The 16,802-nt window shown below is 36.5% G+C and overlaps 2 protein-coding genes across 16 annotated transcripts in view; one reads left to right on the top strand and one right to left on the bottom strand.

The window, feature by feature from the left end:
* LOC311305800 (uncharacterized protein) overlaps nt 1–16,802 on the top strand; it is a 1,224,369-nt gene that overhangs the window by 1,013,542 nt on the left and 194,025 nt on the right. The window lies entirely within an intron of this gene.
* Nucleotides 1–16,802, bottom strand: part of LOC311305806 (NACHT, LRR and PYD domains-containing protein 12-like) — a 130,991-nt gene that overhangs the window by 21,720 nt on the left and 92,469 nt on the right. The window contains exon 18 of one of the 15 annotated variants that reach the window (XM_084433696.1): nt 241–6,151. The exons of the other annotated variants lie outside the window; for them this stretch is intronic. Coding sequence (XP_084289822.1) covers nt 6,109–6,151 — 43 coding nt within the window. The 3' untranslated portion in view covers nt 241–6,108. Of the gene's footprint in view, nt 1–240; nt 6,152–16,802 lie in introns of those variants that run through there. 15 annotated transcript variants of the gene reach the window in all.

A 16,802-nucleotide genomic window follows, 5' to 3' on the forward strand; every position in this document is an offset into this window, starting at 1 on the left:
CATTTAATAACCTTACGTTTAAACATTTACTAATACATTTTTAAATACAAAAGTTTTCTGTTAACATTAGTAAATCCCCTGTGAACTAACATGAACAAAGAATAACTGTATAAACTAACATGATCAGATTAAGGAATAAAAGTATTTCCTTAAGCAGAAGACAATCAAACAAGTTTTGTAAAAGGTAGTTCATCTGCTTTAGTGCTGCACCGTGAGGCAGTGTCGGTGTATTTTATGGATGGCTCAGCTAAACAGGCCAATAAGAGACTATTAACTACTATTATTCCTTTTAATTATACTAATGTCTAATTAAAATGTCTACAAATGTATAAAACTGATCAGTGATCAGGTAAAACCCACAGACACTTGTTCAATCTCAGTGAATCTGCATGATTCATGGGTTCACAGAGATCATCGCCCCCCAGTGGTGAACCATTGACATTTCCAAACGTTTTGAAACAGTTATGACGTAACGAAGCCTCGTTCACTGAAATCATGTGACTTTGGCAGTTTGATACACACTCCGAACCACTGATCCGAAACAAAAGATTCGTAAAGGTTTCACAGCTTCATGAAGCGTGTTTCGAAAGCGCCCATCACTAGCGTTCAGTCAACTTACCTTCAGTGGATCTTATTACAGGAAGATACTGATCACAGACTTTTAAAATGCACTTATTCGGTTTTTACAAGTTACAGTATATGTTGCACCAAAATTAGATATTTGTGAAATACAAAGATTAAATTGAAAGCAGTTATGAACAGTTCTGATCCTGATGTCAGAAAAAAAACTTTGTTCTGCCTCTACAGAAACTGATATAATTATTGACCCATGATCAAACTGTCTGTCTTAATCAAATATTTAAAGCTTGATATCACCTTTTTAATTTTGTGTTATTAACCTGTAAACCTTTGCCAGTGCGCCGGCACACTGAAGCGTTTTTTTTTTTTTTTTTATAGTTCAAAGTTACTATCAGATTTAATGTTATTACCTTGACAAACTATACATCATTAAAAATATATAAGACTCAAGTTTCAGTATTTGACCACTATTGTATTCTGAGAAACTTATAGTGACAGTTATGTCTTAATTTGTGTCAGGAGTTATGAAATGAAAAAATGCGTTGTAGGATTGAGTGCGAACCAAAACACAAATGAATCTTCAGGGTGATTTGTTCAAACATAATTCCACACAGAACCCAACATTCCAGAACCCAAATCACCAATCCAGAGCCATAAAAGAAGGCTCCAGCCAGTCTACCTAAGAACTTTTATGAGCCCAACTAAAGGAAGAACTTGTCAATGTGAGATAGCTTGGAAAATAATCATTGGCTCAGAGATGGCACAGCTCAGTGCCCGATCAAGATAACAGCAGAAGCTGCTCGAGCCCACAACATTCCAGACCCCCTCCTCCTTAAGGACCTCTGAATGACCAAACCAGAGTTCTCTTCTCTTCAAACCAGAGAACTGAGATTTTACCTATAACTATACATAAAATCATTCAAGAACAATTTTCAACGGACTTATAATCAAACATCATGCAACTACATGATTCTATTTTGTGTCTACAATATATGGGTATCTAATATGCTTAGATGCCATATAATTCATGCAATTGTTATAACTATTAGGTGTGTGAATGAAAGTGTGTCGTGCTTCCTGTCAGCATGATCGTATGTTCTTAATTCAAAAGATGGCTTGATTGAAATCTGTGTAAAATGTTTCGTATTCTTATAATAGTAATAATGGTTAAACTGTGGCCTCTGTCCTCTCTGCTAGAGCTTAGAGAGTAAGGAGAGCACAGATAAGCTTGATTTATGATAAGAAGTGAAGAGAACGCCACCTCCTAAATAAAGACAGTGTCTAATTGGTCAGAACTGATCCAAGAGGCCGGACAAACATGTGAGTTTAAAATCTTAGACCCGAACAAAGTTCAGAAGAGTTCTCAACAAGGTTAGAAAAGTGCGCAAAGGGAGAAGAGAAGAGACCAGACAGACTAGTAACCATGTAAACGTGCAGACGAAAGAACCCAAATCAAGATCAGAAGAACATGGGTTAAACTACTTCATTCATCATCAAACAACATCATCTACTCTCGTCTCAATTTCCTTTCTTTTCTTAGTTTCCTTTCTTTTCCGTTGTGAGCCTCGGTTCTAAGTTAAGTTTTTTCGGCAAAGTTTCGTTCCACGATTCGACAAAACCAGCTTCAGACAAAGACTCTCAATCCATCCGCCAGCACACCACGTGATTGGCCGCCCCAGACCCAGGCACGAGGAGACCAGCCAACGAACTCTGGAAACCCCTGTTATGCAGACAAAGGGAATCCCCAAAGCAAAGACAAGCAAGTACTGCCTCCAGACTTTTAAGCTGAACTGGTGTATTGATATAAATGTAATAACCTGTCTAAGAAACGATAGAAGGGTTAAATTAATGCTTGATGGTTCGTTCCAGGTCATGTCTTATAAGTGCATATAGAAACTTGGGATTTCATCATCTCACTCTTAAACTCACTCTTAAAACTTAATCTTTCCTCACTCTCTTTCTTTCTGCAACTCGTATGAATGTGTGTGCGTGTGTTTGTGTTAGATATTAGTTTTATGTGTTAGAATAATCAATAAAGTCTTGTTTGTATTTTAAAGAGAAGTATTACTTGTGTTATGTGCTTACAAATTTAATGTCTTAAACTTCTGATCTAAGTTACCTTGCTAACTATAGTGTTTCACTATAGTTTGGATATTTATATCCGTTGCAGAGTTGATAGTTACAGCCAGTTCAAGGGTGTTTCTGCAACTACGGGCACTTTTAAGTCCCAGGAGTGAAATTTTAGATTTATGTTAAAATTTGTAATTTGATGTTTCATAAATATAAACGTAGTGTCAATACACACCTTGACATAAAAAATGCTGAATAAATAATATGATTTAATGTAAAATTATGAAGCATTTATAGGTCCAAACACCATTTTTGCTCATGTCCCACACCCGTGGTTTCAATGTTGAGATACTTAAAATTAGCTCATTCTTTTACAATATGACATTATTTCAAATGGAATTGTTTAATATACAGATTCATTTACAGCATCTTAAAATTCTTTGTATTATTTACTGATCATTTTTATGATTTTTTTAACTAAATGTGCCTGTCCCACACTTTTGAGTCCTTACCGCAACAATGAAAAAAAGCTTTTATTATGAAATTTTATCGAACACAAACAAGTCTAGTTTCTATGGAAACAGAAATTATCACATGAGCACATTGCTGACAGACTGGACCACCACACTACCTCACTCACAAGATACCAAAAAAATAAGGTAAACATAATCTTTTCTGCTCTAGTATTTATTGTGCGTCCTTACCATTCAGCTTAATAATTGTGTATTTATAACTACATTTTAAAAATAAATGTATATTACTGTTGAATTCACATATATTAAGATGTTAAGAGTCAAAACTAATGTGGTAGGCCTTGCTAGCTGCCAATTAGCTAAAATATTAGCAAAAATGTCATTTCCGCAACATGTCTTTACCGCAGCAAATTTGGGTGTTGCGGTAAAGACTTTTTGTTGCGGTAGAGACAAATTCAAGGTTTACTGTATATTAAATTACAAATATTTAGTATATTATTAGTACTTAAGTATTAGTATTTATATTAGCATATATATATAAACATGCCATTTTTTACATTAAAAATTAAATTTTGTCCTTACCGACACAAGATGTCATTACCGCAGCACTGCTCTATTTTCATTTTTTTTCACATTTTCATTTGCAAAAAAAAATATTTTTACACTTAAGTTGAGATGATTAACACATTGAAATTGCAACATCTGTCATAAAAAGTTAATTATGTTATCTTTTGTGTGTATGGAAACAATTGACATCTAAGGCTACTGTAAATTTTTTACATGGCATAGAAAAAAACATGAAATTCCCTATTTTGTATACTATTTTTTTATATCAGTATTTACAAAACTGCATCAAATTTGAAAAAGCTATTTAAATATTACATTTTTTATAGAAATTACTAAAGAAAATTGTATAAAATGAACGTTATTGTAACATTGCGGTAAGGACACTTTTTAAGAAGATGACCCGAAAAACATAAAAAATAAACATGTTCCAGATTAAAATCTTAACAAATACATTCTATTTTGTGTAAATCTTTATATGTATTACAGACTGTGATGGTTAAAATTGAAATTCATAGAGGTTTATTTTTTTAAATTAGGATAGTCAAAAGTGCCCGTAGTTGCAGAAACACCCTCAAATGAACCGCGAACGAGTCATTTGCTCAGTTGTAATAAGTGACTCTTTCGAATTCCCTATAAATTAATGAATAATTCCTTTGAGCTAAATTGACGAATCACTACAAATACAAATATCTTACAGCGTCGATACCTTTAATATGAATTATGAGCGTCAGCCGCTTTCATTCAGAAAAAAACTCCTGTGCTGTCGTCATGACAACTCTTCACAAAACAACGTCCCTCAGGGCTTTTAGCTCAAAAATGTGCAGATTTGGAGAAATATTGATAGATTCTCATTATCATAGATTTCTATAGACAGGAATAATATTTATTGAATTTATACCCAAATGCGTCGATGTAATCATTATGAGCGCTGGATACTCTGATGTACTGTGTTTTCAATCCACACCAGCAGCCTGAGGGCGCCCTATGCACATTTAAGCTGCACCCGAAATCAAATACTTCCCTACTATATAGTATGCGAAAAACAGTACGCGAGCAGAGTAGTATGTCCAAAATCATAGAATTCGAAAAACAGTAGGCGAAAAGTACCCGGATGACCTACTACTTCCGGCCAGATTCTGAAGTGCGCATATGATGGACACTTTACTATCCCATGATGCCACGGGAGAGGAGTTGTCATCGTTATATTCGAAAATGGCAGAAAACGGAGACGCGGCTGTTTTCAAGTGTAAATACTTTACAAAACACTTCTTGTTTCTTTGTGGTTAAATTGTATTTGTTTAACATCATATAAGTTAAGACTGACTTGTTAAAAGTTTAAATAATGTAAATCGAGGGTACAATTTTGTGAATTGGCTGCAAAATTTACAATTTTATCATTATTATTACCGAGCAGAACGAGCTAATGCCTGTCAGCTAGTTAACACTGTTTTATTTAAACAATGACGTTGTTTCTCAGTTAAATGATAGTTACAAAACTTTTATTTTTTATTTGACAGCGATTTTATTTCTCCTTTACCAGTGTTGATATGTAATATGTGTTGGATACGTAGCAAGCTACTGTTATCAAGTGTACCTAAACTTGTCCATGTAACATTAATATTAATATAATAATATAGATTGACCATGGTTCATCACTAATGTTAAATTCAGTGTTGATTTTGCAGGAGGCTGATGAACACACCTGTGTTCTTGTAGAGTGGAGAGTGGCTAATGAAAGAGAGGAAAGAAAAGAAAGAGCGACGAGAGCATGAGGAGAGACGAGAACAGGAGGCCAGAGAGAGGAAAGATTCCTTCAGCTTTTAGAAATAATTGCTAAAAAAAAAATAATAATAATAAAGAAAACAAATGTTAAGTCAAGTCAAGTCAAGTCATCTTCATTTATATAGCGCTTTTAACAATGTAGATTGTCTCAAAGCAGCTTTACAGAGATAAATGTATAATTTAACGTAAGATTGTTTTGGCTTTATAGCGGTTCTTTAATAAAGTTATTTTCCAGCTAAAGTTAGTTTTGATTGATTCGCTTCCGTCGCAACGATCATTTGTTTTTAAATTAGGGCCGCCAAGACGACACCATTCTCTCTACACAGACTTTAGCGAACCTGTGAGAAACGCTGATGGCGTTCAGATGCGCATTAAGAACGGGTTCTATAATTATGTGCGTTTGAATATATGTGTGCAGGTTTGGAATTCCCTACAAACCAAGCCTAAACAAATTACTGGTGTTTCCTTATAGTTTTGATTCAGAATTTTATTTTATTTTATCAATTCGGGGTAGATACGCAAATTGAGTTTTCCCGACGACGCGTTATCTGTAGAGTGGGAAAGGGATCCTCCATAGGGAGAGACTAGTTGGCCCTTCAGCACTGCATTGACATCGGGTCCAGGCGAAGGTCCTTCATCAGATCTGGAAACGGCCTGGATCCGGCAGGCTGCGGGAAAACCTTGGGATAAACAAAGACACTAAAATTAGCGTAGATGCCATTCTTCTCATGATGTAACAAGTACATCAGGATTTATGGGAAGTGTTCCCGGTTCCAGCTGACCTAATCTATGCAGCCTAATATTGAATTATAGAAGTCTATAATGTATTATGTGAACGCTATGTCAAAGAGATGTGTCTTTAATCTAGATTTGAACTGACAGAGTGTGTCTGCTTCCCGGACAATGGTAGGAAGGCTGTTCCAAAGTTTTGGTGCTAAATAGGAAAAGGATCTACCGCCAGCAGTCGATTTAGATATTCTAGGTATTATCAACTGGCCGGAATTTTGAGATCGCAATAGACGTGAAGGAGTATAATGCGTTAAGAGCTCGCTCAAGTACCGCGGAGCTAAACCATTTAGTGCTTTGTAAGTAATCAGCAATATTTTAAAATTGATGCGATGTTTAATAGGGAGCCAGTGCAGTTTTGACAGAACCGGGCTAATATGGTCATACTTCCTGGTTCTGGTAAGAACTCGAGCTGCTGCGTTTTGAACCAGCTGTAGTTTGTTTATTAAGCGTGCAGGGCAACCACCCAGTAGAGCATTACAATAATCTAGCCTTGAGGTCATGAACGCATGGACTAATTGTTCCGCATTTGTCAATGAGAGCATATGACGTAATTTAGATATATTTTTAAGATGGAAAAATGCGGTTTTACAGATACTAGACACGTGACTTTCAAATGAAAGATTGGTATCAAAGAGCACACCCAGGTTCCTAACCGACGACGAAGACTTAACAGAGCAGCCATCAAGTGTTAGACAGTATTCTAGGTTATTACGTGAGGAAGTTTTTTGTCCAATAATTAGAATCTCTGTTTTTTCAGAATTTAGAAGTAGGAAATTACGAGTCATCCAGTGTTACACACTCTCTTTCCATTTATTTGTTAGTAAGTTCATTTTGTCATGCTGTTTTAGCAAGTTTCATTACAAAACACTTAATTCCCAGGGATTTACAGTAGTTAGACTGTCAGTTGTAAAGTGTTTAATACACTGTAAAAAATGATTTCCATGATTTGTTAACACAACATTTATTCTTTTGTCAAATCAACTTAGATTCATTAATGTTGTTCAGATAACAAAACATTTTTAGTTTAGGTTGATTAAACTAATGGCTTGGTGGCAATGCACTGATATAAAATAAAAACATTAGTTGATTCAACTAATATAGTTCATTAGACCTCCGAGTCTTAATTTTCCCTGCGCATGCGCCAGACGCCCGGGAGTAAACACGACACAGACGACACTTGAATGAGAAGGCGCGATTTTCTTCTCAGAACTTCAGATGCAAGAAAGACGGTTTATGGTCAGTAATTTTACAATTCAATGTCTTTATAGACTGGTTTTGTCTAAGGGTGATTTAATTTATTTCCTAGGCAGCGAAAAATCAGAAAATAGTTTAAATCTACAAGTAATAATTTTGCCTCAGAAATTCCAGAATTTTCCATTGAGGTTATTTTAAAATAGTGTGTTTCTTATGTCATCTTTACTGTTTAGTAAGGCTGTTAGTGAAGCGTTTCAACCTTAAAATAATCCCGATAAATTCTATTTAAGTTATTTTTCATTTTCGTCGTGATTAAACATGAATGCGTATTGCCCGTTTTAAAATATAGGCCTAACTTAGGCTAATGCATTCAGGCTAAGTTAACGTTAACGTTACCTTTAGAAGGAAACTGCAATAGAGATTGAACTGTTAACTTATACTTGCTTCTGAAGCAATAAGTGTTCAAATTAATCTTTTTATGTGATATTTCAGACTTGTTGAGCTTTTGAATTTGAACATGTTTGCCAAATGCCAATACACGATGTAACTTGGACCACACCTTAACGGAAAGGCGCCATTTTCTTCTCAGCTAACTTAGGCTGTTTATGGTAAGTAATTTTAAAATTCAGTATGTCTCTATCTCAACTGGTTTTGTCTAAAATTAATTTAATGTATTTTCTAGGTGGTGAAAAGTCCGAAAATGGTTTAAATGTATTGAATTTTGCCTCAGAATTTCCTAAAGGACTCTTTCGTTGACCCGGTTTCCATTGAGGCAATTTTAATATAACGTTAGTTACTTAACGTTAACGTTAGTGGTTTAACGTTATGTTAACGTAGTTGCTTTCACACATGAGCCGTTTATAATTTTTTATATACATTTTAGAGATTATGTGTGAACAGAACCCAAACAGGTCTGGGCCAGTGCACCTGTGCGTAGCAGCTAAGATACAATTTAGCCTAGTTTTGACGTAAATGGACACTAAGTTACGACTTACGCACTTCTAATTTTTTTCGTTGCACCATTAAACTTAGTTGAAGCGTAAGTCTACATATAACGTTAGCTGCTAAACTAAATATTTACGGCAGCCTCCGATCAGGAGTAAGTTAACTGTTGGAATAAAATATTAAACAGAACTAATATTTGAACTGCATCAATAAGCTCTTCTTTTACCTGACAGACTTAAATTCTTTAGATATGATAATGCTGACATTTACACTCGCTTACATTTTAAGAGAGAGAACATTATGTGAAAAGATTACTTTTTAAGCAGCTCTTTAACATGAACCCATCCTAAACAGCCCGCCGCTGTGTGCATCGTTCCATGTTGTGCATGTCAAATATCAGTCATAATCAATAAACGTAATTTCTTATGTTTTTTGTATCAATATTTATTTTTTTGATCCTTATTCATTTCATTTCAAATACAGTTTCTGAATGTTATTTACATATAAAACACTTGTGTTATTAAAGATCAAGTAGGCTATCGTATTTAATGGAAAATTATTTTTACTGTTAGTAACGTGAGGCAAAAGAATTTAGAATGAAGGATAAACTTAAATTCACGGCATTTCAACACAACTTCTGCTCATGTATTTGAAGGTTGCTATTGGATCATCAAGGCTAAACATCATATTATAATGTGACTGCACATTACTTTACGGAGAGCTTACGACCTCCTAGCTACTAGGGCTGGGTAAAAAATATCGATTTCTAGATTTTAATCGATTCTAATTATTACGAAACGATATCGATTCTTAAATCTCAAGAATCAATTAGGCGCCACGCCACGTCTAGGACAACTGTCACCTGAAAATCCGATAACATCAGCAATTTTCTGATTTCTGTAAATAAATATAAAACTAAATGTATATTGCAGCACAGGTTTAAGTCCATATATACATTAACTACGATTTGAGACACATAAATGTAAATTTAACATAAAACTATTTAGTAAATGGCGCTCTGTGGCGCGGCACGATTTTGAACACGGTCCTGAGCCGTTGTTGGGCGCCACGGACAGACGCCGAAAGGCGCCGCCGGTGTGTGTACTCTCATAGAGAATAATGCGTTCGAATTTAAAAGAGGTGGTGCTGCGCGGCGCGGCGCTGAGCTGCGCGTTCGGTGTGTGACCCCCTTTAGTCCAGTCATTTTAAGCCAAAATGGGGGTCAACCTTGAACGAATTGCAACAGAAGCAAACTCAACTGATTTTGCACTCTCAATATGTCCTGAGTAAGGAAAAAAAAAGTCCTGACGAATCCCATAAGGGGAAAGTTTAGAAAAAGACCCAAATATAGCCTATTCATACGCCTATGCATTTTTTTTCTTACATAAATAGGGTAAACATTTTAACCTTTAGATATCACCATGAAAATTACTGAGTTGATTACTTAAATCAAGACAAACAAAAAAAATTATTACAAGTTTTTTGAAATTGTTTAACATGGACAAACGGTGCATAATTTAATTACGTATGTGCTAATTTGCATAAATACCACAACAGATCTTTTTTTTACTCAAATTAATCAAAATGGATTTATCACTTTTTTACTATATTATTCAAAAGTAAACATTGTAGCTGACAAGAGTGTTTATGTCAGAATGTTTATTTTTAAACCACAACCTTCTCCGTGCTTCTTTTACCGATATATTTACAGATATCTTTTGCATTTCTCATCCAAACAACGTCAAACATGGCACTGCTCTTACTCATGCCCAGACAGCTGTCGAGTTTGAAATCCATCGGAGTAATGGTTCGACAGGGATATGTGAATAACAGACAGGATAATTAATTCCAATTAGTCATTAGATTAATCATCTAATCGATAAAATAATCGCCCGACTAATCGTTTAAATAATGATCGTTTACCCCAGCCCTAACTTATAGTCATGATGTTGTGGATGCGCTTATCCCGTAACAAAGAGCTAAAACATGGGCACACAAAGAATACACAATATTCTTTTAAAGTAGTGTTTTCAGTCATAATGTTCTGACAGATGACTCATTTATAATAATGTTAGTTTATAACTAGATGTACCGCATGGCGGTACAAAATATGACCGCCGCTCAGGCCTGCACTGGCTTTCCACAAAAATAAATGACGTGGAGCATTTTGGCTGTATTGCGTGTTTATGTATATACCTAAAAAAAGTAGTAGTATGTGCATGTCTGTGTGTGTGTGCGTGTGTGTGTGTGCGTGTGTGTGTGTGTGTGTGTGTGTGTGTGTGTGTGTGTGTGTGTGTCTGCGTGTATGTATGCATGCGTACATGTGTGTGTGCGCGTGTGTGTGTGTGTGTGTGTGTGTGTGTGTGTGTGTGTGTGTGTGTCTGTGCATGTGGATTTGTATGTTTGTGTATTGGTGTGTGTCTGTGTGTGTGGATGTCAGTGTGTGTTAGGGGTGCACGATATTGACAAAAAGTGATATTGCGATATCGATAATGAATATTGCGATATCGATATTAATTTCGATATTTTTAAACATATGTAAAACTACAAAAGTTATGGGAAAACGCATCAAAATAGATTCATAACAAATAAAACAAGTTTTCTTACAACATAAGGTTTATTGAGCGCAAGACGGATTTGAATCTGATCGCTGAAACCACATGAGGAGATCTGGGCCGCATTCCAGACGAAACTGGACGAAGTGTAAATGCATCTGGTTGTTGAAACCACATATGTAAAATGTACTCCTCCCAAAAACACTAAAAAATAAACGTGTGAGAACGTGTTATAGGCTACATGTCATGTTATGGCCAGATATGACGACGCTACGTCTGCAACACGCATCACCGCATGAGCAGCTGAGCATCTACCGGTCAAGCCAACGCGCAAACTATCGCAAATCAAAGTGAAAGTAAGTTGCAGACGCTTTACACACAAGTATCTTCATTAAAAGTAAAGAAGTGAAATTATCTTACCAGGGCTGTTGCCGTTCTCTATTATTGCGGTATTTGATTTTGACATTTTAGCTGATGATCTATAAAATGCAGCTCATTACTGTGTTCGGTGACGTGAACTCCATTAAATCTGCATATAGCGCGGGAATTGAAGATCGGATTTATATCCGTTTTGCAAAAAACACATTTATGTGAACAGGTGTAAAAGGAATCGTTTTGATAAATTAGATAGCTATCCGATCTGTGATAACGCATGAAGTGGCCAGGTGGCCTGATGTTTATACTTGCGCGCTGGTGTGTGCGTCGAGCCGGCAAGTGTGTGTGTTGTGGGGACTGTGTGGTAGAGCAAGGGAGAAGTGAAACAAAGTGTCTCCCCTGTTCTTTCTGACCACTGTTGGAAATCTGTAGCATGAAAAGTTAACCCTCTCCTTGATTTCATGTTTATGGAGAAGTAGAACCAGGAAATCAGTCGGGGGAAATGCAACGGTGCATGTCGGACGGGACGCATCATAAACAAAATATCGCATAAATATCGCGAGACTTTCGATATGATATCGAGCAACGTGATATCGCGATAACGATATTGATTCGATATATCGTGCACCCCTAGTGTGTGTGCATGCTTGCGTTTGTTTGTATTCCTGCATGTGTGTGTGTGACAGTATCATCCTAAACCAGCAACCCTTCGCTCAACACCACCATCTACAGGCCGATGAGTGTACAATCACTAAATGTGCACATTTAGTGACTGTACACTCATCGGCCTGTAGATGGTGGTGTTGAGCCAAGGGTTGCTGGTTTAGGATGATACTGTCACACACACACACACACATGCAGGAATACAAACAAACGCAAGCATGCACACACACTGACATATACACGCACAGACACACACCCATACTCACACATACAAATCCACATGCACAGACACACACACAAACACACACGCGCACACACACATGTACGCACGCATACACACAGACACACACATACACAAACACACACACATACACACACACACAGACAGACATGCACATACTACAACTTTTTTTAGGTATACACATAGGGCTGGACGATATGGCAAAAAAAAAATCTAGGTTTTTTCATAAAGTTTGACCGATTCATGATTTCTGATTTTTTTTTATTGTGTAACTAGTCAACTTAAAACATTACAACAAAATAACTTAAGTAACATTCTCTTTGTAAGTAACTTGAAAAACCATTTGGTTAAGGAACATTGTATTTTTAATGGCCATGCCATACTTGGTCAACAAGGTGTAAATAAATGTAAAACAAATTCACGAGTTAAATATCTTTGCAGAAGATTTGAATGAAATATGAAAGTAAATATTGTGCAATTTGAATGAAACAATAAATACTTCTGAATATATAGTAAGAAAATAACCATTTTAACCAATGGAAACATTACATCAGTCAACTCAAAAAGTTATGCAAATTTTCAACAGTAAAAAAAATAAACACTTTGTAGACCATCGTGCTAACATAAAGCATGTTAATAAACTGCGCTGCACAAGTGCGCATTTAAAAGTTCACGGCACAAAGCGAAGAAATGTCGAGCGCACAAATCCTAGTGTCTATCTGTCCAACAGTTTATTGATCATTTGTTTCTTCACAGTTTTAAATTCCAGTTATTGTGTGTTTGATGCCAATTTAGTCCTTGTGATGTGTGATCTAACAGGCACACGGTAGTGCGAGTCGTTTAAAAACAGCAACAAACTAAATATCATATTGGACAGAATTTTACCGTGCATGTATGCTGCTGTAACCGGAAGAGGCGCGCGTGCTGTTTGAATACCAAATGGAGAATGACAGCCGCAGAGGAGGGAAAACGAATATTAGTAAACTTTAATGATGTAAATAGACTTCTGTCCCTCACATTAAGCTATGCCTATGAAATAAGCTTCAGATGAATTTGTCACCCAAACTGACGTGAAAAAAGCGGGATGCGCCGAAAAGCGCGCTGTTTGCATCCTTACTTGGAAAGGAAGGAAAAATGCATCTCTTTGCTATCTGTAACCATGGTGACGTGCCGCCCGTTGTGGCCCTGTTGCACGGGGACGGTGATTGTGGTTCCGTCCCGGGTTTCTTTTACTGTCTATGGGTTAACATGGTGACGGCTGTGATTATTCTGCCATTAGTGCAATTACAATATCTATTTTTTTTATTAAAAATCGCGATACCTCGATTTAATAAAAAAAAAAAAATCGTCTTAAAACGTAAATTCGAATTAATCGAAAAAAATCGCCCAGCCCTATATACACATAAACAAGCAATACAGCCAAATTGCTCCACGTCATTTATTTTTGTGGAAAGCCAGTGCAGGCCTGAGCGGCGGTCATATTTTGTACCACCATGCGGTACATCTAGTTAGGGATGGGTATCGTTAAGGTTTTAACTGCATCAAAAGTTAATCAAAGTTAGTGATGATCAGCTGGATCTGATCAGTAGACGTTCGTTTGGGGTTAGAAATGTATATATTCACGCTGTTGGATTCTGAATATATAGTGCTTTAGCTCCAGACGTATGTTCATTTGCTTTTATAGGCGCTTTTTGTCGGAATGTTTAGTTCTCTCGGCCATTGTCGTCACTCATTAAGCAGGACTTTCGTGTTGTGCGCGCTGTAGCTGTAGTTCCATGTGAGAGAGATCTCACCCTCTTCTGGGTTTAGAATTACACAAATGCATAACAGACAAATGGTTTAATATTGCATATAGAAACAGCTGGCAAGTGAAAATTTGCAAGATAACATCTATATAGTAATAATAAATAGTGCGTATAATTTATCAAGACCGGGTTTCGGTCAAATTGGACAGATAAATTTAAGTTTTTCTCAACTGTATGAAAAAAAAAACAGAATAACCGTAACAAAAATTCTATGGAATGGTGGTTATTTTAAATGGTCTTAAACATTTAACACTGTCTTTACTTTTTTTTCTTTTTTTGCAGAAACGCGTGTTTACACTGGACATCTATTTATGCTTTGGAGCTGTAAGTTTTGTACATTCACTTCAGGAAATCAAAGGATTCTAATCAGACATTATAAAGTTAAGCATGGACAATATGGAAGGTCTTGTCGGATTCCATGTATATACTTAGAATGCCCTTGTTCATTTAGAAGTCACGTGGCCTTAAAATGTCACTTAGTTTCTCAACATAAAAGACATTCAGATCCAGGGCCAGTAAACACCCAACTTGTCTGTGAGTTATGTAACTTTTGTGAACCTTTTAATTTAACTAAATACTTCATTCACTTGGGAAAACACACAAAGAACAAAGAAACTGTGGTCTGCCCTTTTAAACAGTGTTGTTTCAAATCAAATGTGTATAACACTTTTAAAGCACACAAGAGTAGGTATCATTGTACATCTAGTGTACAAGATATCAGAGATGAACTTATTCGTTGTGGACCCCAGTTGGTGAATCCCAGTTGCATTGTAGAGGCTGAACACACTGGAATTGATTTGGAGTTAACTTTGGATGAGGAGAGTGATCTCGATGATGATGTCGATGAGGATTCCGTTAAACAGAGTCTTGCATCATTGTTTTTGCGAATGCAAACTGTCTTGCATGTATCTAAATCTGCTATTCAAGAGATAGTGGAAGAGCTTTATCAAATAAGTCTTTTAGCTCAAGATTCCTCTAAGAGGTCAGTTAGAAGTGTTCTACAACAGCACAACTGCAGTCTTGATAGCACTGTCCTGACTTTGGTGTCTGAAATTATACAGAAAACAAATCCATTCGATTCACTTTCAAGAACAGGTCCATTGAGCACGAATCATAAAAGGTTAGCATTTTATAAAGAAAATTATACAGTGATCGAACCTACTGAGTATGTCTTAGATGGTGCAAGAAATAGAAAGTTCATTTATGTACCAATTTTAAAAATTCTTACTGAGTTGCTTAATCGAGATGAAGTTCTAGATAAAGTTCTCCAAGAACCTACCAGCTCAAGCTCACAAACTGGTCAGTATAGATCATTTTATGACAGTTTGTATTACAAAGAGAATCATCTTTTTGCTGGGGAAGAATTTCACGTTTCCTTGGGGTTGTATGTCGATGATTTCGAAATTTGTAACCCTCTAGGTACTTCGAAAAAAAAGCACAAGGTTTGCGGTATCTATTGGGTGATTGCTAACCTGCCCATTAAATACAGGTCATCATTGTCTTCTATTTATCTTGCAACTTTATGTTACAGTAGTGATGTAAAACTTTTTGGATATGATAGAATTCTAGAGCCTCTTGTAAAAGATATTGAGCTGCTAGAAAACCAGGGTGTTTATGTTCAGAGACTTGGTGCAAGTGTAACTGGGACAATACAGTATGTATCCTCTGATAACCTAGGAGCACACTCTATAGCTGGGTTCCAGGAAAGTTTTAACACTCAGAAATGTTGTAGATTTTGCTTAGCGAGTCGTGAGGACATACAGAGTCATGAAGTGAGAAGTGGAGTGTTCCCACTAAGAACTCAACAGTCTATTGATGCTTGTGTGTCCAAACTACAGTGCACTGAAAATCTGTCCAATCTTGATGGAGTAAAGCAAGACTGTGTCCTGAACAAACTCTCTCATTTTCAAACTGCTAAAGGATTCCCTCCGGACTTTTTGCATGATTTATTAGAGGGCATTGTTCCAGTCGAACTGAGTATTTGTTTGCATGCTTTGATTTCTGACAAATTCTTCACATTAGATGAACTCAACTGTGTGATTCAGAAATTCCCTTACAAATTCTCAGATAGACTTAATCGACCTCAGAAAATTCCTATAACTTTTCATGCCAAAGGATCAATTGGGGGTAACGGTCATGAAAATTGGACTCTGTTACGTTTGCTCCCCCTAATGATTGGTCATTTTGTTCCTGAGGATCACAAGGCATGGGGCATTCTCATGGAATTAAAAGACATTGTTGAACTTTTGGCAAGTTCAAAATTCACAACCGAGTCACTTTGCTACCTGGAATGTAAAATCTCTGACCACAGGAAGTTACTCCAGGAGGTTTTTCCAGATGTCAAACTACGCCCCAAACATCACTATTTAGAACACTATCCACATCTTATTCAGTGCTTTGGTCCTGTGCTGGACTTTTGGACCATCCGTTTTGAAGCAAAACATAGTTTCTTCAAAAAAGTTGTGCGAGATGTCAACAACTTTAAAAACATTCTCTTCACCCTTGCCTCACAACACCAGCTCCTTCTTGCTTACCATCTTAAATCATCTTGTATCTTCAAGCCAGCGTTAGAGGTGACAAATGTTGAAAGTGTTTCTCTGGACATTTTGGAGTTCTCGGTCAAGACAGCGATTCAAGGGAAATACAATACTGTGGAGATAGTTAGACTTGCCTCTACTGCTTGCTTGCATGGCACAACATATTCTGAGGGCATGTTTGTGTCTTTTGGCCAAACCAGTGGGCTCCCTGATTTTGGAAAAATAAA

This window comes from Rutilus rutilus (genome assembly GCF_951802725.1).
Source record: "Rutilus rutilus genome assembly, chromosome: 1".
Lineage (NCBI taxonomy): Eukaryota > Metazoa > Chordata > Actinopteri > Cypriniformes > Leuciscidae > Rutilus > Rutilus rutilus.